We start from the raw sequence: 27234 nt of genomic DNA, 5'->3' as shown, positions 1-27234 counted from the left end.
GTATGCTAAGTTGTATGCTTTTATACTGATTCATCCTTTAAATATTTTATAAAAATTATTTACATATCCGTATTGTCAAATTTCCTAAGCATAAGAAGTGTATTATGCATTTTAGAACCATCCAAAGTCCATTTAACCCATTTAGATTACTTAAAATAGGTTCCAAAACAATTCTGGGCAATTAAAACGAGGATCCAGGTCGCGGTCTAACTGAGCCGGCTGAACTGCCAACTTAGTTGGCTGAGTTCCCAACTCAGTTGGCTGAGTCCCCTGCTCAGCCGATTGAGTCCCAACTCAGTCGGCAGAGTTTGTGCTGACATCGTCTTCTCCGTCTGTTCTTCATCTGTTCAGCCTCTGTAAACCCTAAAACTCCATTGTTAAGGCCTCTAAGTTTCAACCTAAGCCCCATATGTCCATACTAAGTTATTTTAGATGTTTTTCCATGCAAAGATTTAAACTTAAACATAAATTATGCATCAAGAATTTCAGAATCATTCAAAATAAGAAATTGAAACTAAAAACATATACTCTCTGCTTTAATCCAGTTAAGCATGCATGACAAATCAATTTTAGCATGTATTAATCCCCTGGAGTCTAGCTAGGTATGCACAGAATACAGATTAAAGGGAAAGAATAGAACAGAGACTTGTCTTCGAGACTTTGGTTTTAAATCTCTAACTGTCGTCTCTGAATTTTCCGTCAACGTCCTAGGCTGTCGTTCACCACCTCCGGTGCTCTTGGTTCAACCCAGAAGCACTCCACTCCTTCCTCCTTAAGCCTCTCTGTAAATTACTCAAGCTCCCTCTCTGTTTCTCTGCCCTCACAACTCTCTGTATCTCTCTGTTACGTGAATATGATTAACAAAACCCTTGGCAGACGTATACTTATGTATTTATAGGTTTTATTTTGAAACCCTAAATTAAATCCTAAACCAACTACAAGTTGGCTCAACATGAATCCTAAAAGAAAACTAAAACCCTAATACTAATATACATGGAAACCAAAACACGGACCACAGTTAAATTAAAAAAAAACTATATATTTAAATAGTCACATAAACACATAATTAAACCAGTACTAACTAAACAAATGTCAGTTAAATAAAATTAAAAAAATAAATAAATCATATAACTCCATTAAATTAACAAATAAACAATTAAACAAATATAAATGCAATTTAAATAATTTATAAAATACCAGAACTATCCTTTTGAAATTAGGGGTATTACAAGAATGAACTATACAAATTTGTTGCAGATCACCCCATAAGGCTATCGTCGGTCAAAAAATGACCGTGTGGTTGTCACTTGACAAACAAAGTGAATTTTATGAACAATAATGCCCTTTCAAATATAAAAATACTAAATTGTTCTTTTGTGATCTTGTTTGGTGCTAGTATATATACAATATACACACCCTAAATAAATAGAATCCTAACTTAAATCAGATTGGTTGAATCTGATTGTGATACCACTACTACCATAGCCATCACCACCGTCTGCCACCACCACCATAGCCACCAACATCGTTCCTTTCACCATTACAATTGCAATCAAAACCAAGAGCGAGACCAACCACCACCGGAGCAATAGTGAACCTTGACCCAATTTCAGCGAGTTTCATCGTACAAACCAAATCCAAACCAGAGCAGAGCATCATCATCCAAACGAAATTGGAATGTTTCAGTGACCCATATATTTAGCATCGAGCAACTCCGGTAATTGGAACACCACCAATAATTACAGTCTCAAAATTTATAGGCTTAGGCGTCCTACACCATTCATCTTCAACCTCGCAACCTGTTAACTGCGTGTAATTTATAGGCTTAGGTGTCCTTCACCATTCATCTTTATTCCAATATTGAACATAGAAGATGATGATGGTTTCTCATAGCTTCTTTCTAGTTCTTTTTCTTCTATTTGTTCCATGATGCCTCTGGTTTCTTTGGTTTTCTCTCCTTGGTCTCTTCTTTCTTAATTTCTCTCTTCATGCTTGTTGTGGCTTGGGTTGTGTTTGGTGAATGCATATATGTATAGTGTAAGACAAGTGTTCTGCAAGGGAAAAAATGGTAAGAAGTGTATAAATTAAAATGACGTAGTTTGGCAAACACTTCTCCTTGTCCAACCACATTCCCTGCCGGCGATATCTACTATACCATAGGACTAACAAGAAAGAACCACTTCTACCTTTACGCGTAGACGAGATCAAAGACTACCTCTCACCTAGCCTGAAGAGAGGAATTCCTTAGGATGATTGCAGATTTCTCTCCTAGAATGATGTTCCGTTTGCTGAAAGCACTATTCTAGTCTAATGGAGCGACCCCTTTGCTGGTCTGGACTGGACTGGTATAAGGCTAAATTGGTCTTTTTATATTTTCAGCATCTAAAGTTGATGTGGTGGGGTAAATTACAACAAAATCATAGTTCAAAAAAATTTCTTGTAATTCAAAGGCAGTTTATTACAAAACTCCAATAATTTAGGGATTTTTGTGCAATTTACCTGTACTCTTTAACCTTTGACATCCTACCTTGAAGGAACAAAACACTATTGGAATTGGCAGTCCCAATCTCAAACCTTTCAATGTCATGGCAAGTTTGAATATATATACAATTCAAAAAGATGCTTTTAAATACTCATTTTAGGTGGCACCTGTCTCAGGTGCCTACCCTTTGATAAAGTGAATTTTATGGACAATAATGCCCTTTCAAATATAAAAATACTAAATTATATGTTCTTTTGTGATCTTGTTTGGTGCTAGTATATATACAATATACACACCCCAAATAAATAGAATCTTAACCCAAATTCAGATTGGTTGAATCTAATTGTGATAGCACCACTACCATAACCACCACCACCGTCTGCAACCACCACCACTGTCTGTGACCACCACCACCACCGTCTGCCACCACCACCATAGCCACCAACGTCTTTCCTCTCACCATTACAATTGCAATCAAAACCAAGAGTGAGACCAACCACCACCGGAGCAATAGTGAACCTTGACCCAATTTCAGCGAGTTTCATCGTACAAACCAAATCCAAACCAGAGCAGAGCATCATCATCCAAACGAAATTGGAATGTTTCAGTGACCCATATATTTAGCATCGAGCAACTCAGGTAATTGGAACACCACCAATAATTACAGTCTCAAAATTTATAGGCTTAGGCGTCCTACACCATTCATCTTCAACCTCGCAACCTGTTAACTGCGTGTAATTTTTAGGCTTAGGTGTCCTTCACCATTCATCTTTATTCCAATATTGAACATAGAAGATGATGATGGTTTCTCATAGCTTCTTTCTAGTTCTTTTTCTTCTATTTGTTCCATGATGCCTCTGGTTTCTTTGGTTTTCTCTCCTTGGTCTCTTCTTTCTTAATTTCTCTCTTCATGCTTGTTGTGGCTTGGGTTGTGTTTGGTGAACGCATATATGTATAGTGTAAGACAAGTGTTCTGCAGGGGAAAAATGGTAAGTGTATAAATTAAAATGACATAGTCTTTTATAAGGGTGTAGACACTAAAATTTAGTGGGTTTTGGTTTTAACGAATGGACCCATTAAATATAGGCCTAATGTTTAAATAAATTATTTAATTTACCAGGCTTGGTCCACTTAAATTATTTAATTAGCCCAGCCCAGATAATTAAATGAAACGATAATTATTCCTAATAAAATATATTTTGAATAATTATCTTTAAGGATAATTATCACAATATAACCGGCCCGGCCCAGTTATAGTTTTATCCTTATCAGGAGATGACACGTGTCATCATCCTATTAATCCAAAAAGCCTATAAATAGAGGTTTGGAGGAAGAAAAAAAGGGGAGAGGATTCAGAATTCAGAAGTCTACAAATTCAGACACAAATTCAGAATTCAGAAGTTCAGAGACTCAGAAATCCAGAGACTCAGAATTCAGACACAAATTCAGAATCGAAACCCAAAAGCGAAGAACATCAAACACATCCAACAACGTTCCGTTCTTCATCAAATTCCACAGTGATTCAAGAACAAGCTCGTGCAGCCCTTGGATCCAACCAACCAAAAACAAGGAGATCGAATCAGAGGACCTTTTTTTTTTTTGTAAAAGATATTACAAAGGACTGTACTCCACATTCATAAATTAATAAAATTCTATTTTGCTCCATATTTTGTTTCTATTGCAGACTTACAAAATTTGTGTGTACAAATTTGTGGCACGCCCGGTGGGACCACCTTTGCCTCTCATCTCTTTCTCCTACCATCAAGTTTCTTCTCTATCAGATTCTATGGCTCCCCCTAAGATTCAGACAGACAAGAAAGCCCAAAAGAACATCGCTATTGCAAAGGTCGACGCTAAAGCCACCATGAAAAGTGGCACGAAGACCAAATTAAGCGATGAAAGTACCTTGACGGGCCCTGTGACACGTAACAAGTCCCAGGCGATGGCGTCATTCAAACTTCAGCAAGATGTGGTGAAAACTAATCCTGCAACACCGGCGAACGTGAAAACTCAACATGTCAAAAACCTTGACATTGTTCCAGAGGAGGCTCCACCACCAGATTCACTTCGTTCTATCTATGATGCTCACTCTAGTGTCGGTTCACCCCCAGAGTCACCACGTCAGACTTCGGAGCAATCAATCACTTCAAGGAACGTGGATTCTCAAGGCCTATCATACTTAGATGTGGTTGCTGCTATGATGACTGGAGCTGTTACGGTGGAGGAATAACTAGCAACTATGGCTCATTCCATTGAGAACCTCACAAAGACTATTGAAGAAAAGGACTTGCAAATCGCTACACTAATGAATAAATTGGAAGTTTAGACCTTCGGTGAAACACCAATGCCATCCGGGAATCGTGCAACTTTCACACCACCACCGTCTGGGAAACCTACATCTTCCACAGCAATACTAACGGAGAATCCTAATTCTACAGCACAAGGTACTCACAGGGAGAATCCCAAACAGACGCCGGTGACAGAACAAGCGACCAGTCAAAACCAGACGCCGGGGATAGAACAGGCGACTGGTCAAACCAATCATACCTCTTCTTCAGTCTCTTCATTATCTGTCGAACAATTGCAAGATATGATAACGAATACAATCCGAGCTCAATATGGTGGTGTCTCACAGAGCACTCTCATGTACTCAAAGCCCTATACAAGGAGAATCGACAGTATGAGAATGCATGTAGGATACCAACCTCCGAAGATTCAGCAATTTGACGGAAAAGGTAACCCCAAGCAACACATTGCCCATTTTGTCGAGACTTGTAACAATACCGGAACAGAGGGGGACTTACTAGTCAAACAGTTTGTCCGGTCCCTTAAAGGAAACGCGTTCGAGTGGTACACTGACCTAAAGTCAGAATCAATTGATAGTTGGGACCAGATGGAACGAGAATTCTTGAACAGGTTCTATAGCACTTGTCGTACTGTTAGTTTGATAGAGTTGACTAACACGAAGCAATGGAAGGATGAGCCTGTAATCGACTACATTAATCGGTGGAGAGCCCTCAGTCTTGACTGCAAGGACCATTTGTCAGAAGTATCTGCTGTGGAGATGTGTATGCAGGGAATGCATTAGGGCCTGCTCTACATTCTGCAAGGCATAAAACCTCGCACATTTGAGGAATTGGCTACGCATGCCCATGACATGGAGATCAGTATGAAATCCCATGACGGCAAAAGTCCCGTGACTATAGAACCACGCAAAGATAAGAAGGACTGGAAGAAGGGCGACAAGTCATCAAAAAATGCGGCTAAAGATTCAATGGCTATCTCAACCACCCCAATCAAGATATCTGTTAAAGATGACAAGAAGGATGATAAAAAGCCTCGCCAGTTTCAAGAGAGGGAGAGACAGCGTCCTACACTAAAGGAGTTAGAGAAGAAAGAATACCCCTTCCCCGATTCCGATGTTCCTGGCATCTTGGAATGTTTACTTGAAAGTAAAGTTATAGAACTCCCTGAATGCAAACGTTCTCCAGAGATGGGACGTATCAACGATCCAAAATACTGCAAATATCATCGCATTATCAGTCATCCAATTGAGAAATGTTTTATCTTCAAGGAGGTGGTGATGAATCTGGCAAAACAAGGAAAAATCTTGTTGGATACAGACGAAGTTATAACTTTAAATCATAGTACTGCTACTTTGACAACCTCTGTCGTGGGGAGTGCTCGTTCTCAACCTTTAACTTCGGAGGTATCTTGCACAACTATCCAGTTTGGTTCATTGGAACCAATCCCAATCTATATTGGCCAAGGGAGTGTACGTGATATTTCAACATTTGGAAGGGTTTTTCCTCAGGATAATGAAGAAGGATGGACTCTGGTGACAAGAAAGAAACCACGGAAGCAACAAGCTGATATTTTTCAGACTAATTATTCTGACAGAGGGCAAAGGAAGAAGAAACCCCAATATCACCATAAACAGTTTGGCCATAACAGAAAATGGGTCAAGAAGACACAGTCAACTAAACACACCTCTATAAGCAAAAAGAGTCAGAAGCCTATTACTTTGCAAGAGTTCTTTCCAAAAGGATACCTAAATGACGAAGTTGTAACAACTTACATGGTTTCAACTAAGAAAATAAGCCTTAATGATGAGAAGAACGAGGATCAAGATGAAGTCCAGACTGTAGAGAACCATAAGACAGCCATCATTGAAAAATCTGATGATGATGAAGTGGTCAGAGGTACGTTTGAGTCATGTTGTGCGCCAATTGTTTTCACGGATGAGGATCTTCAGTTGGGTTCGAAGCCGCACAATTATCCTCTCTTCGTCTCCGGTTACATAAAAGAACGAAGAGTTACTCGTATTCTTGTTGATGGTGGCTCGGTAGTGAATCTAATGCCAAAATTTACGATGAAAAATCTTGGCATCACAATTGACGAGTTATCGCGTAGCCGTCTTATTATTCAAGGTTTTAACCAAGGAGGACAGAGAGCTATCGGCATGATTCGGGCAAAGCTAACTATTGGCGAGCTCTAAGCAGAAACCTTATTCCATGTGATTGATGCAAAGACGTCCTACAATTTGTTGTTGGGAAGGCCTTGGATACATAGTAATGGCGTCATTCCATCGACTTTTCATCAGTGCTTCAAATTCTACAAAAATGGCGTACAAACGGTTGTGGCGGATCATAAGCCATTTATAGAGGCAGAATCTCATTTTGCCGATGCCAAGTTCTATATCGATCATGATACACCTTCGGAATTGCCCATCCCAAGCCTTCCGTCTACACAAGAGATTCAATCTACAAAAGCAAAAGAAGCATTAAGTGATCCACTAGATGTTTCAGTGACAGACATTGTAAAGGTAGCTAAAACGCGAGGGGTCTCGATAAAAGCACATCGGACGAAACCTATTTTAAAGTATGTTCCAAAATATCAGCGATAAGAAGGGCAGGCACCTGTTATCGAGATAATTGAAACTAAGGAATTTAAATTAAAGATGTCACAAACCAAGGAAAAAGAAGATATGCAAAAGCTTAAAGGAGAGTTAACTCTTCCTCTCCCTAAGATTCAGAAGTCTTCGCCTTCCAAGTCTCCGTTAAAAGGGTTCGTGCGGCCTTCTCAATCTATGGTTGATCATTTATCACTTCCAAAACAAAGGACCGACGAAGGATTCGATCCTAAAGCATACCAACTCTTGGCTAAGTCGGGGTATGATTTTACAAATCCTGCAAGCCTTGGAAAACTGAATGTTGAGGTCACCGGTGAGAAGGTGCACGGCTTCAATGAGACACAGAAGAAGTTGAAAGATCAAGGGTATAAAATCATTTCACCTAAGTCTGGTCTCGGTTTCGTAGCTTCTGAGCCACTTCGAATTCAAATCACAAAGAGGGATAAGAAGTCAAGCACCTCATACATTGGGTTTGAAGAAGTTGAGGATGAACAAGATCAGCAGACTGGGCATCAAAAATCAGTCTTTGACCGTATAAGAGCTCCATGCGATGGAACATCTGTATTCAACAGGTTGTCAAGCCGAGAATCAAATGTTTCAAGTTCTCATATCAGCAATTTGCCTCGTAACTCTGTTTTTAACAGAATGAGCTTTCATGACCAAGGAAGAAAATCTGCACAACCTCAATCTCGAAAGTCAGTATTTTCTCGAATTGGTACTATCCATGATGCACCACTAAAAAACAGCAAGATTGTGAAGTCAGAAGAAGCTAACATTGACGTGGTGAATAAATTGGAAGTTCAGAGCCTAGTGCCTTAGCGAATGAAATGTAAGACAGAGATAAATGTCACCAATGATGTTACATTGAAAGCTCGAAGGTGAACCATTGTATTTACTAATTAATCAGCAGAAGTGGATAGAATAGAAGGCACTGGCGAATCGTCTTGTGTTATTTCATACCACATCACTGTTGAAGAGGAACCTGACTGTGAACAACCAGATGATATCGAGAAAGCTCCACCAACACTAGAAGACGGGGGGCAGGCTACTGTTGATCAACTCAAAGAAATCAACTTAGGAACTGACAATCAACCCAAACCAGTTTTTGTTAGTGCATTCCTAGACCCCTTAGAAGAAAATGATTACTTTCAATTATTGTCTGAGTACAAGGATGTCTTCGCTTGGACATACAAAGAGATGCCCGGTCTTGATCCTAAAATTGCAGTGCACAATTTCGCTGTCAAACGTGGGACACGTCCGATTAAGCAGTCTCAACGTTTCTTCCGTTTAGAGCTAGTTCTAAGGATAGAGGAAGAACTCAACAAATTGATTGAAGTAGGGTTTGTCCGTGAGGTCAAATATCCAACATGGATTTCGAGCATTGTTCCAGTGAAGAAGAAAAATGGACAGATTCGAATCTGTGTGGACTTTCGTGATTTGAATGAGGCATGCCCAAAAGATGATTTTCCTCTTCCCATCCCTGAGCTCACTGTAGATGCAACCACTGGACATGAAGCTCTCTCTTTTATGGATTGTTACTCTGGGTACAATCAGATAAGAATGACTCCGAGGGACGAGGAGTTAACTGCCTTTCGCACTCCTAAAGGCATATATTGTTACAAAGTTATACCCTTTGGACTAAAAAATGCGGGAGCAACATACCAGCGCGCTATGCAAAGGATCTTCGACGACATACTTCACAAGATTGTTGAATGTTATGTTGATGACTTGGTGGTTAAGACAAAAGAATGAAGAAATCATTTACAGGATTTACGTACTGTCTTTAATCGCCTTCGAAAATATCAACTTAAGATGAATCCCCTTAAATGTGCATTTGGTGTGACTTCAGGGAAATTCCTGGGATACGTCGTACGTCATCGTGGTATTGAGATTGATCCTAATAAAATTGAGGCCATTCAAAAGATGCCGCCACCAAAGAATTTACGTGAACTTAGAAGTTTACAAGGTCAACTTGTATTCATTCGTCAGTTCATCTCAAATTTAGCGGGTCGTTGTCAGCCTTTTAACCGACTCCTAAAAAAAGATGTTCCCTTTAATTGGGACCAATCATGCCAAAATGCTTTTGATAGCATCAAAAAGTACCTTCTCAATTCTCCGGTATTGGGAGCACCGGTACCTAGAAAGCCACTCATACTTTATATTGCTGCGCAAGAAGAATCGCTAGGTGCCTTACTTGCTCAGAATAATAAAGAACATAAAGAGAAGGCATTGTATTATTTAAGTCGCAGACTCACCCCGACGGAGCGAAATTATCTTCCAATTGAAAAAACATGCCTCGCACTTGTCTTCGCTTCTAAGAAATTGAGGCATTATTTCTTGGCTCATACGATACATCTTGTTGCAAGGGCAGATCCTCTCAAATATGTCATGTCTAAGCCAGTCTTTTCCGGACGATTGGCGAGGTAGTCAATTTTGTTCAATGAATTTGAAATTATTTATGTGCCACGAAAAGAGTAAAAGGACAAGTCTTAGCTGATTTCTTAGCTGACCATCCTATTCCAGCCGATTGGGAAATTTCTGAAGATTTTCCTAATGAAGAAGTCTTCCTTGTGGACATCCTCCCTCCATGGATGATGTTTTTCGATGGGGCAGCACGATCAGGTGGGGCTGGAGCAGGTGTAGTTTTTGTTTCTCCAAAGAGACATGTCATTCCATACTCTTTTGCATTTGCTGAAAACTGCTCAAATAATGTAGCCGAGTATCAAGCCTTGATTATCGGCCTTCAAATGGCGAATGAGATGAACATCACAGACCTCGAAATATATGGAGACTCTAAGTTGGTGATCAACCAACTTCTTAAAGAATATAAGGTTAAGAAAGATGATCTAGTACCGTACCATCGTTACGCCTCTCATTTGTTGGAACGGTTTGATAGCGTCATACTAGAGCACATTCCATGAAAAGAAAATCGGATAGCTGATGCTTTGGCAAATTTGGCTACAACATTGGCGTTAACTGATGAAGACCTGGTTGATGTTCCTGTATGTCAAAGATGGGTCTTGCCACAAGTCTTGGAGGATAAATTTGAAGAAAGTAATGTGGTTTCTTGTTGGACACAAGAGGAAGAAGACTGGAGAATCCCTATCATTGATTATCTGGAACATGGAAAGCTTCCCGAAGACCTACGCCATAAGACTGAAATACGAAGGCGAGCACCTCGTTTCATCTATTACAACGATACATTGTATAGGCGTTCCTATGAGGGCCTTTTCCTTCGCTGCCTTGGAAATGATGAAGCAACGCATGCAATGAAGGAGGCACATTCTGGGATTTGTGGAGCTCATCAATCTGGTCCAAAGCTGCACTTTCGCATCAAAAGAATGGGTTATTATTGGCCCACAATGGTCAAAGATTGCTTGGAGTATGCAAAAAGGTGTCAAGCCTGTCAATTCTATGCCAACTTCATACACCAACCACCAGAACCATTACACCCTACTGTGACGTCATGGCCGTTCGATGCATGGGGATTAGATGTAGCTGGTCCTTTAGAAAAGTCTTCAAAAGGCCACTTGTATATCTTGGCTGTAACTGATTATTTTTCAAAATGGGCGGAAGCTGCACCTTATAAACATGTGAAAAAGGAAACAGTGGTTGATTTCATCAAGTCCAACATTATTTATCGATATGGTGTCCCTTGATACATCATCACTGATAACGGGATGAATTTTAAAAACAGTTGGGTAACTGACCTTTGTGAGAAATTTGGATTCAAACAACGTAAATCCTCCATGTACAATGCCCCTGCAAATGGTCTCGCAGAAGCATTCAATAAGACTCTATGTGAGCTATTGAAGAAAGTAGTCAACCAAACAAAGCGAGATTGGCATGAGCGAATGGAAGAAGCATTATGGGCATACCGCACTACGCATCGGACACCTACTCAAGCAACTCCATATTTTCTGGTCTATGGCGTAGAAGCAGTTCTTCTATTGGAACAACAAATCATTTCATTAAGGATAGCCATACAAGAAGGTCTTACAAGTGAAGAAAATGCTATCTTACGTCTTCAAGAACTGGAAGCATTGGATGGAAAGAGATTAGAAGCTCAACAACAGCTAGAGTGTTATCAAGCTCGACTTTCTAAAGCGTTCAATAAGAGAGTTCAACCTCGGTCATTTCAAGTTCGAGACTTAGTATTAGCTGTTCGTAGACCGATTGTCATAAATCGCAAGGGAAATAAATTTGTATCCAAATGGGATGGACCGTATGTTGTTCGCCAAGTTTATACTAACGGCGCATATCTCATTATTGATGAAGACGGAGTAAGAGTGGGGCCCATTAATGGCAAATTCCTGAAGCGTTACTACCCATGAAGGCAATGCATGCTCCTGATCGTACGAGCTTAAACTGCACTATGCTCCTGGCCTACATGAGTTAAAACTGTGATTGCAAAAAAAACAAAAAAAAAAAAAAAAAAAAAATTCTTTATAAACTCCTGGCCCGCAAGAGTATAAACTGTGAATGGTGAAACAAATAAATAATCATAACATCTTTGTAAATAAAATGGAGATAATAAATCATTTGTTTTATTGCTAAAATTCAAAGTTAGAACTTTTTTTTTGGAAAAAAATGATGATCAATACTAAAATTCCATAGCGATAATTTCGTCACGTTCTTGCCATAATATCTCTTCCAGTTGCTTCACTACTTCAAGATCGCGATTCGAGATGACGTTAGCTTCTTCTATTGATTTTCGATCTTCCCAAAGTTTGGTGATGGCTTCCTTCTTCTGAGATAACTGTGCATCCGTTGTCGATATGAGGACTTTAAGCCTTTGAGTCTCTTCCCTGGCTTCTTGCAATTCTTTCACTAATCTAGCTTCTTTAAATTCAGCTTCACTCAAACTAGATTGAAGTGATTCTATACGCTTAGCACCATCATCTTCTATAGACCTAGCGTTGGTGAGCTGTGCATCAATACTGGCCAATTGTTGGGATTGAGAGTCTGAAGTTATCATACAGGCATATGAAGAAGATGTAGCAATATAATTGGCCGCATTATTGGTATATGACTCAATTAGCCTCTTCAAAGCTGAATGGTCTCCAGGGAGTTTTGCGAGTCCTTCATAAAGTGTTTGAAGTTTAGGTGCTCGAGACGGTATTTTATCGGTAGGAGTATCGCGTATAATATTCTTTATAAAATCAATAAAGAATAAAGGAGCATGACGATGAACATCAAGAACGATCTCTTCCGCATTAAAAATTGACATTTCAGAAGGGGCAACACGATGCAAGGGTGGACCCTGTTCTCTTAAAATCAAAGAAGGGATAACTACATGATCTTTACCAATATTTTCAACCACCTCCATAGCTTGACTAGTCACTTCAGCAACCCCCAAAACATCCAAGTGTTGACTAACTTTGCTTCTTTGTAGTGAAATTTCTATACCTTTTCCTATCGCAGTGGCCAACTCTAAGGCAGACGGTCCATAAATAGATTCTTCACTACATGTTGGGTTAGCAACAATGACGACATCTTCCCCAAGAAATCCCTTGCTGTCTTTTATCTATTAAAAAAATAATAATAATAAATAATGGTAATTTGTAGTACAAATATATATATATATATATATATATATATATATATATATATATATATATATATCAAATAACAGTTACCTGTATAGGTTGTGAACTGCTAGGTACCCCAGTAAAAAATTGATCAAGAGAAGTGGCAACATATTCCTGTACTGAATCAAGTCTCACTTTGTTGGTGACATGCTTCCAGTTACGATCCTCATCATAAGCTTTCACATCCTCATCTAACTCCATTGACAACTGACGATGGCGACGGTTATTGATTAGTGGTGGGACATCTTTTGCTGTTTGGTGATGGTTACTAGATCCTCCAACAACGTCACAATCATTATGAGATTTGATGGTTAACTTTGGCACTGGCTTAGATAGGAGATTTGACTTCAGCCCCTTAATTAAAACCTTTCTGATTTTAGTTGGTTTCTCTGGTGGGGAAATCATGCGTTTAGATTGCTTTGAGGTAGTTTCTTTCTGTGTAAATGGATCAATATATACGTTGGACCACCATTTGGCATATGCTCTGGTAATTGAGGATTTTTGGTGGTTTAAGGTTGAAGGAAGCAACGCATCACAACTAGAAGAATAATGAACGGATGAGTTTCGATGCTTTAAAAATTCCTCTAAGGTGCAAGTACGAAAGTCATTTTTTAATTTTCCAGGAATATCTTGATGGTACCCAAATTGTCGGCTAAATCTGTGTGGACTATACGGCTCAATGATAAGACGGTCATTTTGGCGCAGTGTCAAATAACATGATCGAAGATTGATTAGGGTGTCAAAGTCAGCCTTTATCATCTCGCCATTATCTACAATAAGTCGCTCTTTTGAAGATCTTTTAGCCATTCGAGTTAAGTTTATTCCTTTACATGATCTGAATAAATTTTGGGCTTCAAAATGGTCAAAGTATCTTGCTCTTCCTTCGCCTGCATATAATGTCATTCTAGGCCAATAGTTGGTATTAGGAATGGTGAAATTAGTTCTGAAATATTCACTCAACCATCCGAATACATAGTGAATAGGATATATCGCAGAGCAGCTTCCAGGATCTGGTGAGGAAACAATCTCGTTCAAGCCTCTGTAAATACTAGCCAGAACCGGGATGGAAAGACAAATGTTGCAGCCATCTGCTAACATGCTTGCGACCTTGAAAGTCCCCGGACGAATTATGTTGCCAGGGTGTGCAGGTAAGGCAAATTTGCAGAGCCAACATGCTAAAAAAGCAGCTAGATAAGTGGTGTCTCTCGATGTTTCATCTACACCAAGGTTGATAAATACTTCTTTCTCTTTGGTGGACATCGACCGAACAGGAGAGATCACACCAGACGGATTTTGAGTCCTCATAGGGCGGTGAACTTTATTTTTTGTTGATTTCTTTGAAGGTTTGGCATGTCTTGATGCACCTTTAAACCAGAAATTAATCCAGTCAGATATCTTCACATTCTGATCTCCTTTATACTTCTTGGAAAGTCTGTGGAAGGCCAAAAATAGGTGTTGACAACTTAAAGGGATAGAATTTTTGTTGTTGCCAGCTCTTGATAGTTCATCTGCACAAGGAATAATTTCATCATAAATTGTTCCTTGGTGAGGGAGACCACCTAGCATATATAGATCTCGAAGAGAAATTGATAGCTCGCCAATAGAACAATGAAGTGTATTAGTGGCTGGGCACCAACATTCAAGGAATACTTTGAATACATCTTCATGACAATCATAGGAAAATAGGGAGGCGAATAAAGCACCATATAGATGTTGTTTTGATAAAAAGTCGTGGAAACGCGCCAAGACATCTTCTAACCACTCCCAATATAGTTCGGTGTATAGCAATTCAGCAGGAAGTTTATAGGGAATACTCCATGATATTTCCTTCGCCTGAACATTAAGACCCAATAGTGAAAACTGGTTTTCTTCAACAACTCTCTCATGAAGTGAAGAATTTAGTATCAAGGCTTTAGAGATAATAGATTCTTTATTAATCTGATCAGGACCAAAGTCGGTGAGTTCGCATGTGGCCGTGCATGTCCAATGAGATGAACAATGTTTATTATTGGAATCAGGCACTTGAATAGCATTGCGACCAAAAAGTGAGTCATATACACTTAATGTCGTTCCTTGGACTCGTTGACTATTTTTGCTCTCTAAGATAGTCAGCTTTTGCTTTGCGAAACACTTGAACACCACCATGATGGATACCAAAGCTTAAATCGGTGTTGTCTAGAAGGAGGATTCAATTTCTGCTATGGTTGACACAAATCAAATTGTTATACCCAATCAAGCCCTGCAAAGAAAAAAAAAGGGGTTAGAAAAAAAAAAAAATATTCTCCAGCGTGCGTGGAGAGAGAGAGAAAAAAAATATATATATATGTTCTCCTGCATACGTGGAGAGAAAAAAAAAAAAAGGCCAGCGTGGAGAAGAGAAGAGAAGAGAGAAAAAAAAAAAAAAAAAAAAAAGGAAAAAAGAAGAAGAAGAAACACATGTACCAATTATTTGTGATCTGACAAGTCTTCAGAGATTTTTGGAATTGATATCAAACCCTACAATATTGAGGGTATATATAGGCAACAAGATACCTCCAAGTTGTATTGGGATTTGGACAATTCAATTTAAATAGGAAAGTACAATTAAGATGGGAAAAAAAAAAAAAAAAAAGAAACTTCAAGTCCCACTTGGAAAAAGAGACAAGTCTTGTCAAAATTGGGACTTGAAGTGGGGGCAATTTGTAGACACTAAAATTTAGTGGGCTTTGGTTTTAACGAATGGACCTATTAAATATAGGCCTAATGTTTAAATAAATTATTTAATTTACCAGGCTTGGTCCACTTAAATTATTTAATTAGCCCAGCCTAGATAATTAAATGAAATGATAATTATTCCTAATAAAATATATTTTGAATAATTATCTTTAAGGATAATTATCACAATATAACCGGCCCGACCCAGTTATAATTTTATCCTTATTAGGAGATGACACGTGTTATCATCCTATTAATTCAAGAAGCCTATAAATAGAGGTTTGGAGGAAGAAAAAAAGGGGAGAGGATTCAGAATTCAGAAGTATACAAATTCAAACACAAATTCAGAATTCAGAAGTTCAGAGACTCAGAAATCCAGAGACTCAGAATTCAGACACAAATTCAGAATCGAAACCCAAAAGCGAAGAACATCAAGCACATCCAACAACGTGCCGTTCTTCATCAAATTCCACAGTGATTCAAGAATAAGTTCGTGCAGCCCTTGGATCCAACCAACCAAAAACAAGGAGATCGAATCAGAGGACCATTCTTTTTTTGTAAAAGATATTACAAAGGACTGTACTCCACATTCATAAATTAATAAAATTCTATTTTGCTCCATACTTTGTTTCTATTGCAGACTTACAAAATTTGTGTGTACAAAGGGTAAATTGGTTTTTTTTATTTTTTCAGCATCTGAAGTTGACGTGGTGGAATAAATTATAACAAAATTATAGTTCAAAAAAATTTCTTGTAATTCAGGGACAGTTTATTGCAGAACTCTAATAATTTAGGAATTTTTTTGCAATTTACCTGTACTCTATAACTTTGACATCCTACATTGAAGGAACGAAACACTATTAGAATTGACAGTTCCAATCTCAAACTTTTCAATGTCATGGCAAGTTTGAATATATACAATTCAAAAAGATGCTTTTAAATACTCATCTTAGGTGCCACCTGTCTCAGGTGCCTAACCTTTTTTTTTTTGGGTTTATTTTTTCTTTCTTGGTTCTTTTTTTTTCTACAGTCCCACCGCCCATGAACCCATCAATTCACAACGGACAACCACTAGCATACAAAACCCTTTTGAAGTATGCAAGTTGAAACTACTACCTACTCCGCCTTTGAAAGTTTACTGCCATGTGGCTCCCAGATCAAAGGTCTATTTTCATCCCTATCCACGTGTCATCCTATCTCTCAACACGTGGCACCTGCTGATGACATCTAAATCCATATCAACCATATAATGCAACTTACTAGTCTTTTTGCATATTGGAAATCAATCTTTTTGTCTCAAAACTTTGGAGGGGTCTCTTTCTATGCATATAGCTGTCAATCTTCCGGTTTACTTTTTACCTTTCGTATGCCTCAAGCATGAAATTCTTTTTAATTTAATACATGTAATTTGAATTATAAATTCTCAACAGAGGACCTCACATGTACAAGTGATTATAGTTGTTCCTACACTATATAACACGGTTCTTTTGTACTTTTTTACAATATTATCTTATATATATAAGCTATATATGTAATACTAGTTTCATTTAATTAAAATTTTTTTTTTTTCATTTTTTAAGAGGTCTACCACCTTTTGATTTGTCCAATAATAATGAATAATACTTTAAGAACGTTTTTCATTGAAGAGTTCTTATAATTCAGAATAGCTTAAAAGGGGTTTGAGATGTATATCAGCCTTTATAGCCTTTTTCTCTTTTAGGTTTGTTTCCTTGAGCTGGTAATTATTAAGAAAGGAATATCCAAAGGTTGAATCGAAGTTTCTTGCAGTTTCTATGTGAACCCCACTTCATTAATTATTTTACTCAAAACCATATGATAAGTATTTGTCTCAAAACCCCAATAATTTTTTTCTGTCTATATATATGTGTGTGTGTGTGTATACTAACCATCAAGACCATTTGTCTCTTCTGTTGTCACCCTTCAGCCTCTCTTCTCTTTACACTTCTCTCTCTTGCAGTCTAACTTCAGAGTCCATTAATCCCTTAAGCTTGCAAAAGTTTATCCTATATATATATATATAGATATTATTACAAAATTAATTAAGTTTATCTAAGTTCAAAGTGTGATTAGAAGGTGGAAAAGAAATGGGAGTTGCTGGGACTTTGGAGTATTTCTCTGAATTGCTGAGCAGTGCAAAGAAAGGAAAGAAAAAGAAGATATTGCAAACTGTAGACCTCAAAGTTAGGATGGACTGTGAAGGCTGTGCACTTAAAGTCAAGAAAACACTCTCTTCTCTCAAAGGTATTAGTTTTTCCCTTCTAATTAGTTTTTTCACTTTGCTGGTTTTATTTATTTTTATATTCGAAAGTTCAAGCAAAAACACACAACAACTTAGGATTCGAACACTCAACCTCCTCTTTTTTTTTTTTTTTATTGTTCCATGGAGTCGATGAATATGCCTTCTAAGTTCGAGTAGATTAAAGATAGTTTTTCATGTACACAACACATGATTTTTGCTTAATTTATATGTAAGTTGTTCATTGTTGATTTTATCTTGAGCAGGAGTGAAATCTGTGGATGTGAACTTAAAGCAGCAGAAGGCAAGTGTAACTGGAAATGTTGATGCCAAGAAAGTGTTGAAGAAGGCTCAGTCTACAAAGAAAAAGGTTGAGCTTTGGCCTTATGTTCCATACAATTTGGTGGCCCATCCTTATGTTGCTCCTGCTTATGACAAGAAGGCACCTCCTGGTTATGTTAGGAAAACTGAGGACACTGCCATTTCTTCTTTAAGCACAGTGGAAGAACAGTACACCACCATGTTCAGTGATGAGAATCCAAATGCTTGCTCTATCATGTAGATAATTTGCCCACCGCTGCGAGAAAAACTTGTTTGAGCCGGAGCTAGCTCGTTGAGTACACTTGAAGACATATATGTGTGTGTGTGTGTACAAATATGAAGAAATGGATAGTCATACTTCTTGTTACATGCATCTTAATAAATTTTCTTTGGAGATCTAAGTATATATATTTGGTTATGTGACTTATTTTTTAATTTTTTCCTGCAGACACACCTATATTGTCCCGAGCATACTTGAACACTCAACCTTCTCTTTTTAAGGATGAGATGTTTAAAATTTTTGTCCTCCACAATATATTTACAACTAATAAGATCAAGAACGAGATGTTTAAAATTTTTGTCCTCCACCATATATTACAACTAATAAGATCAAGAAAGACAACTATAGTGAAGTAATTTTATTACGATGGAGCGATCCCACTATCCAATTGCAGGGCAATGGTAGAAGAGCTAGGATTAGGGGCACCAAATTAAAGATATTACTTTTACCCCTAACCATTATATGAATAATATATAATTGAAGTTATACAAGAAACAAAATTCAAGAGATATTGCATAAGGTGACGTGGCTACGCACAAGCACTATGGTGTAAAGGTCATGTTGTAAATTTTAAATTTCTAGCTTTTCGACTTTCTTGACATTGGCTTTTCCAATGTTTATATTTTAAGAAGTACAAATACCAACTAGATACATTTTCAATATGATATGAATGTATTTACGCGTCAAATTCTTAAAGAATAAGAGACAGAATGTAAACACAACTAATATAAGTATAAATTTTTATACTCAGAAGATGACCCTATTCGAATACAAGCATTAAGCAATATATTTGTTTCTTTAGAGGTTAAACAAGTATATTCATAATGTTATTTTCAGGAGTGTCGCATGCTTATTTTAATGGAAGAAAAAGAGTGTAATATGTATTTGTTGAGTGTTCGAAATGTGTCGACTAGTATGAAGATGTGTCGGCCAAGTTTTCAAAATGTATCGGTCAAATACTCGAAATAATAAAAATTATTTATAAATAATGAACACATTTAAGAAGTGCCTGACACGTATATGTTCCTCTCAATGGGTGTTATACTTTTGTAATATTTAGTTGTGTGCGTGCCTACTCGGGGTAGTTCACTTGAACGCCTTTTGGGTCGGGCGCTTGGCGTGACACCATATTAAGGATTAGGTACTCTGATACCAACTGTAATGAGTCGGCACTTGTCCATCTATTTAAAAACTCAAGATGTTAAGTAGTGCTATATATTCACTCATTTATACCCAATTATTATTATTATTTTTTTTTATCTGTGGCCCCTTGTAACACTTTGCTACTACGGTTGGTGGGTTGTACAAAAGATAAGTGCCCTTGATAAATCAGTGGACAAAAAATTTCTTAAAAACGACATGAGTTGTGTAGTGCTGCAAATTGTGCTTGTGTTGTCATCCATCTAGACGGAGCTTATTAAGGTCATGGGGTGTGAAAACATTAAATTGGTGAGGTCACGTGTGGGTTGTAACCTTTTCAAATTTCATAATTTAATTTAAAACTTAAATAGTTTAAAAAATGTAGGATTAGTTATTAAATGTTTACACCTTTATTAATAATGAAATCTTAGTAATGAAGAAATAGGAGCTATGAATATGAGCCATAAGCAAATTATTATATGTGTGTGTATTAATAAAATAAATAAATTAAAGTGTATATATATCAAATGAAAAAAAAAATTAAAAAATGTTAAGAAATATCTGACATTTTAAGAAAAATAATGAAAATTTAGTAATGGAGAGATGGGAGTTATGAATATGATCTATCAACTAATTATTGTATGTGTGTATATTAGTGAAAGCTATAAATTAATGTATATATATCAAATGGAAAAACAAATATATATATATTAAAAATTTTTTTTACACTTTTAGAATATTATGTTGGGTTTAAAAATAAATAAATAACATGTAGAAATCAAAATTGATCATAAATTAAAGAGAGGTTTTAATATCATACCTGATTAGAAAATTAAATTTTTTGATACTTTTGATAATTCCTTATCGCCCTTTGAGAGATCTGAAAATAGAGCGTTTTACCCCCTTTTGAAAGTTATCGATACGATAGGACTGAATAAGGGTTTTAAAACCCTTATATATAACAACAATATGAGGGGACGACTTTTCTATAAACAAGCATATCTAAATCTCCCTTCCTATCATGGAAACTTGGATATCAATGGTTAGAATTAAATCACACCAAATAAGTTGGAAAAACCATAATCCAATGGTATAAAACCATACTCTCAATTAGACCACCAAATTGGAAAGTACAACCCAATCCATCAAGTATCAATAATCACATTGCAATCCTATTTTAGAAAACGTAGTACATAGGACCATAAAATAATAATTATTATTTAAATATATATATAAAAATTTCAACAATCTCCCACTTGGTCCATGCACTCTAAGTTTTATAAAATGACACTATGGATTGCAACACACTTTATAAAAGTCGAGTGGCCACTCATTTTTATTTAGAAAACACAATTATCGAAATTGATGGATTGAAACTTTAAAACATTATCCTCCATAAATTTCCTCAATAGTGGATCATGAATGCGTAGACAAGTAATATATTAGTCTAAACAGTTCCATGGTCTCAAAACTGATTCCATTTAGGATTCAAGCAAATATAGTGGTTTTACTGTATTTCATGAGATGTGCAAATTGCATGGGGTCTAAACGCACACTTCACTATCCGTCCTGCTTCATACCATTACGGTATGTCACCTGAACATATTACAGCAAACCGCCAACCTTCTGTTCAGTGTGAGGGTTTACCGATATAGAGCCAATCTCATATCTAACCCAAGCTATCCATCCTACTTCATACCATCACGGTATGTCACCTGAACATATTACAGCAAACCGCCAACCTTTTGTTCAGTGTGAGGGTTTACCGATATGGAGCCAATCCCATATCTAGCCCAAGTTATCCTCTTGGAGTGTGAAAAAACTCCCATAAGCAAAATTTAATATTTATGTTTGGATTTACCAATGTGGTGTCAATCTCACATCTAATCCAAACAACCTTATGAATGAAATACCACTCTCAGACAAATCTTATATTTAGATTTACCGATATGGCGTCAATCTCATATCTAGCCCAAATAATCGTATGAGTGAATTATCACTCTCAGACAACCTTTAATAATTATTTTGGATTTATCGATGTGGTGTCAATCTTACATCTAACCCAAACAACCTCATGAGTGAAATATAACTCCAGACAAACATAATAACACGTGCATAAACCATATATATGAAGATAATAATAATTATGCATCATAACTTTATTTTGGATGCAAATAACTGTCACCATAAGGCGTAAACTAGAGGAAAAATAAATGTCACCACAAGACGTAAACAAACTAACTGCAATGTAGTATATATAAAAGAAATACCGGACATCATAACATAATGACTCTCGAACACCTATCCGAATCACGTGCTTTATAAATACTTTATTATCTTTGGCTGAAGACCTTTAGTGAGAGGACATGTAACAATCTTTCTGTAACCATATGGGAAAATCTTAAAGGCACTTAAACCTTAACTTTCTCATGCTTGAAAATGAACTTTATGTCAATGGGCTTACTATGTTTGGTCACCGTTAAAATTTTTCATATACTTAATTAATATAAGCCTTTTGAGAAAGTCCAAATATTTCAGTAGCATGATCTATGTGGATTCTAAAGCCAAGGACATACTTTGCATACCCATGTCCTTCATGTCAAAACTTTACATAAAATTCTTAATATCATGTATCACGTGAATGTCATTGCTACCTTGCAAAATATCATCAACATATAGGACAAGGAAAACAAAATGACTCTCACTGCACTTGAGGTATATGCATTTATCCATAACATTCTCTTTGAACTTACAATTAGTAACCACTATATCAAAATTTTGGATACTACTGCTTTAAAACTTACTTAATCCATAAATGAGTGATAATGAAAGAATGACTCTTAAAAAGTCCTTTAATTAAGCTAGAGAAAATCTCAAAGAAATCAACACTTAACTTTTGCTTAAGCACTTGGCCATCAATTTTTGTCTTATATCCACTAGACATCTCAAAATAACCAACTGGCTTAGGAACTAGATTGGAAACTGAAAGAAAGGTCTGCAAAGGAGAAATAACTGAAAGAGTAGGAATATGAGCTTTAACTGAAACCACTAAAGAAAGTGAAATGAAGTCTGGAATAAATAGAATAGATGCTGAAAATACCTTTCTGCAAAAAGAAACTACAATATCTTAAACTCCCACTGGATTCACCACTCTCATTAAATATGCATGACATATTCCAATAATCTCCATAGGTTTACAGGACAGTAAAATCTCGAATTCTTTAATCTTTCAAGATGTCTAATAAAATAATCATTGGTAATTTGAGTATTAAGCTCCTTAATATCTGCATTATATAACTATGTCTCTATAAGATATCCCTACACTTTCCATTTTCTGCAACTTTATTCTGTTCAGGAAAACTAGGAATGGTGTATTGTGGCACAATGCCCTACTCTTTAAGTATGTATTGAAAATACTACTATTTACACCCTCCTTATCATTCTCCTATTAAAACTCACCACATTAGTCTGATCTTAAAACCATAATCTTTATACCAACTACTTTCAACTTTAGTCTAATAGATTTTACACACATCAAGTGCTTCGGACTTCTGGTGAATTAAGTACACAATCATACCTTGAGAACCAATCAATGAAGATAATGAAATACCTTTGTTGCAAACGAGTTACAATAAGAAATGGACCACAAATGTCGGTAAAAATATAGTCTAAAAACCAAATGACTGAGTAGCCTCAAAATTACGTTTCTTAGTATTTGTCCTTTGACACAACCAACGCATAAAATTTGTAGCTTGATAATCTCATCATTGACCAAGCGTTCAAATCTCTTTTGAGAGACATTCCCGAATATCCTGTGTATAACATAAATGAATCATCTCTGACCAAAACACGATTTTATTCGGATGGTATTGAGTCAATTGAAAAACAAGAAGCAAGTAGGATCACACCCGAATCCATCCACCATGTTTATACCTATATTTTACCAAGTTAGGCTCAAATATTAATATGGCAATTTTCTTTCTTGCTTTGTTTTTCTTTTCACCACAATAACCTTTCTTTTGATGTCCTTTTATTTCTACAGGATCAACATTTATCATTCCATGATCAATGTTTTTATTCTGTTTAGCCTTATTCACTTTTTTTGCCGCCTAGTTTCTTCATGAAACTATTTTTACTATCACCGCAAGATAAGCTGACTCAGTTTTAACACCCTTAAGTCGTTTCCATTCAATAACACAAAATGCTAACAACTGGTTAATGCCACATTTAACTTCTTAATACCCATTAACTCTTTCTTGATCAAATCAAGAAGCTCCTTGGCAGTATCAAAACTAGAATACCACCCTAAATAGTATCACCAATAGAAGTATAAATTAATCTTATGGCATGGTAGTACCTGTAGTTCACTTAAAAAATGCAACAACTTTTCTACCTAAGAAGACAATGTACTGGGCATATGGGTTTCTTTCTAAAACAACAGACACATAATTCAAGAAATCTAATATAATATCAAAACCTGTCTTCTAGGCAGTATAATTTTAACCATTCAATGGTTCAATCCATATGAGATATCTTTAAATTGCGAAAGCGTCTGTAACCTGAATAAATGTTATATTGAATAACATCACATAAACAATATATAGTAATATATCTCAGCTTTAGTGATTATAACTTTAATTCGTGCTTGGGGTTTTAAGCCGAATTTATCAGGGTGTTTTACTATGTGCAAAACCATCCACCCCGCGGGAACAAATAAAATGCCATCTAAAAAACACCTTTTGGCAGAATTTTAGATTTTATTTTACCCCCAAACCTGCGATCAAATCGCACATAGACCTATTTGATTATACTTGAATTATTGCTAAACACTTCCACTACCTTTTGGCAAGAGAGTTATTTAGTTATAATCCAAACACTCTCAAATATTCTACTCACTTATTTCACACTAAGACATTGATCACCTTTTGGCAGAACTAATGCCTTCGTGTAGGAAAGTGAACTGTGAGACCTCAATAAGACCAATGTCTTAAAATTTTTTTTTTTTAAAAATAATAACCTCCGTGAGCGTGTCACCTTTTGGCAGGCATCACCCACTTTAGCTATTAACTTTGAAACGGTCACTTTATCGGTCTTCTTAAACCCCAAGGAAAGACCTAAACTGTAGATGTTCCATTTTATTTATGTTCATATTTATTTAGTGCACATAAGCCAAACCCAAAATTATGGAATATTTAATTTCACTGTAATATAAATGGCTTTAATACAAATAAAATAAAGCCTCCTCATACATCTTAAGAAATTACAGTGAATAATATAATAATAACATGCACATCAATTAAGATTTAAAAATCTCAATTCTATATATACTTTAATTAAAATAAAATAACTAAACCGTGATGCATGTATATTATATATCCGACAAACAATTTAAAGTACTTTGAATCTTTAAATTAATTAGGTTAATAATACTTACTTATGGCACGCAAGCTCCCATAAGTTTTCAACTTAAAATTAAACAAGTATCATTAATTACTCAATGTGACTAAATAGGCACACAACCTCATGTCCCACTCAAAGGTCACTGATATATGTAATATAACATGAATTAAAATTCTCAATATCACTGTACTTTAGTTTTTAAAAAAACAACCTTGATATATATACATCATACCAGCATATCCAAGTATATCCAAGTATATATAATTCAAAATTAATCAAAACTTTTTAATTTTACAATTGAAATTAAGATAATAAAATAATAAATTTCAATAGTAAAACACAATTGTAATTGTACATATACAATTGCACGCAAGAAGTATTAAATTAGCAAGTTATTAAATAATTTTATAATACTTAGTTTTTTAAAAAAGACAAAACTGTGACCTAGAGTTTACCTCTCAATAGTTTTGTTTTCATACCATATATATATATATATATATCACAAGATTGATGTATGTAATAATAACATATTATTTTAATACACCAAAACTTACCTGATTCCTATTCCACCACATCCTCCAAATATATGAAGTAAACAGAATTTTAGCAAATTTGTTATGCCTTGAATTCCCTCTGGAACTGGAGCATATAACTTCTATTGACATGAAACAATCTAATATACTTATTGATTCTGATGTCTAAATAAGTTTCTTCAATTTCAATTGGCTCTGTACAATTAGTATTCCAATTCAAGTAGTAGTGATAAATAGAACTTGAACTTTTAGGTAATTTCTCTTCAACAAGGATACAGCACAATCCAATTTAATTGTTCTGTCTCAAAGCGTCAAGTATATTCATGTTCTATAGAGTCAGATTCAGGGGAGTGGAGCAAATTCATTAATTGTTGTTTTATTCCTCGTTCGGCGTGTAAACTTATAAAGGAGACAAACAGCTTAATTGCATAACAATTCATGCTAAACAAAATCTCGTTCACTGATTAAAGATAAAGTGATTAAATTACATAACAAATTCATACAAAACTCTCATTTGGCGTGCATGCAATTTGATCACGAAACAAACTGATAGCAATTTGTGCACTACTTTATTTATTTAACAAATATAAATCAATTACATATTTTGATTTCTACAAACCCTAACATCGCTCTGATACCAATTGTTGGGTTTAAAAAAAAATAAATAACATGTAGAAATCAAAATTGATCATAAATTAAAGAGAGGTTTTAATATCATACCTGATTAGAAAATTAAACTTTTTGATACTTTTGATAATTTCTTATCACCCTTTGAGAGATCTGAAAATAGAGCGCTTTACCCCTTTTGAAAGTTGTCGATATGATAGGACCGAATAAGGGTTTTAAAACCCTTATATATAATAACAACAGGGGGGGACGGCTTCTTTACAAATAAGCATATCTAAGTCTTCATTCTTATCATGGAAACTTGGATATCAATAATTAGAATTAAATCACACAAAATAAGTTGAAAAACCACAATCCAACAGTATAAAACCATACTCCCAATTAGACCACCAAATTGAAAAGTACAACCCAATCCATCAAGTATTAATAATTACATTACAATCCTATTTTAGAAAACGCCGTATATAAGACCATAAAATAATTTTTATTATTTAAATATATATATAAAAATTCCAACATATTATACCTATATATTGAACTATAACATTTTTCTTTATCTTCGAAGTTGTAGGTGTGGTTCTATTGTGTTTCTTGTCACATGCACATATGTTTTACAAAACTCCCGGTGAGACATGGTATCGTTACACGACAAATATTAGGTTGTTAGACATTTTATTATTATATTATTATTATTATTATTATTAGTTTTAAAAGTTAAAGCAGTGGTAATGGAGTGGTATAAATATTGAAAAATGTAAAACGCACTGACCCAATTTCGAAACTCATAATGAGACATGGTACCTACTACCTACACAACAGATATTAGGTTGTTAAGACATTTTATTATTATTATTATTATTATTTTGAAAATTAATCAAAGTAGCAGTAATGAAGTAGTATAAATATTGAAAAATGTCAAACGCGTGGGCCCAAAATACAAAAGAATGTGGCCCTGCTGTATTTCTTATCACATCAACATGTGCATCTCAAAACTGAT

The 27234-nt window shown here is 35.9% G+C and overlaps 1 protein-coding gene across 1 annotated transcript; it reads left to right on the top strand.

The window, feature by feature from the left end:
• The first annotated feature begins 17419 nt into the window (after positions 1-17419).
• LOC132274226 (heavy metal-associated isoprenylated plant protein 23-like) lies at positions 17420-18831 on the top strand. Its single transcript, XM_059775454.1, has 2 exons — positions 17420-17941; positions 18203-18831. Exons 1-2 carry the CDS (start codon positions 17785-17787, stop codon positions 18496-18498), a joined length of 453 nt encoding a protein of 150 aa, XP_059631437.1. The 5' UTR covers positions 17420-17784; the 3' UTR covers positions 18499-18831.
• Positions 18832-27234: the final 8403 nt, after the last annotated feature.

This window comes from Cornus florida, unplaced genomic scaffold, assembly GCF_030987335.1.
Source record: "Cornus florida cultivar Cherokee Brave unplaced genomic scaffold, ASM3098733v1 CherokeeBrave_3.0.0_Hap2_Chr09, whole genome shotgun sequence".
In the NCBI taxonomy this organism is placed as follows: domain Eukaryota; kingdom Viridiplantae; phylum Streptophyta; class Magnoliopsida; order Cornales; family Cornaceae; genus Cornus; species Cornus florida.
Note: the sequence above shows the minus strand (reverse complement) of the source record. Positions and strands in the feature narration are given on the sequence as shown.

Bases quoted from the DNA above. Each gene is read 5' to 3' on its own strand.
- LOC132274226 (XM_059775454.1), top strand. From the start codon at position 17,785: ATGGGAGTTGCTGGGACTTTGGAGTATTTCTCTGAATTGCTGAGCAGT. The intron at 17,942-18,202 runs GTATTAGTTTTT...TATCTTGAGCAG, and splicing joins AACACTCTCTTCTCTCAAAG to GAGTGAAATCTGTGGATGTG.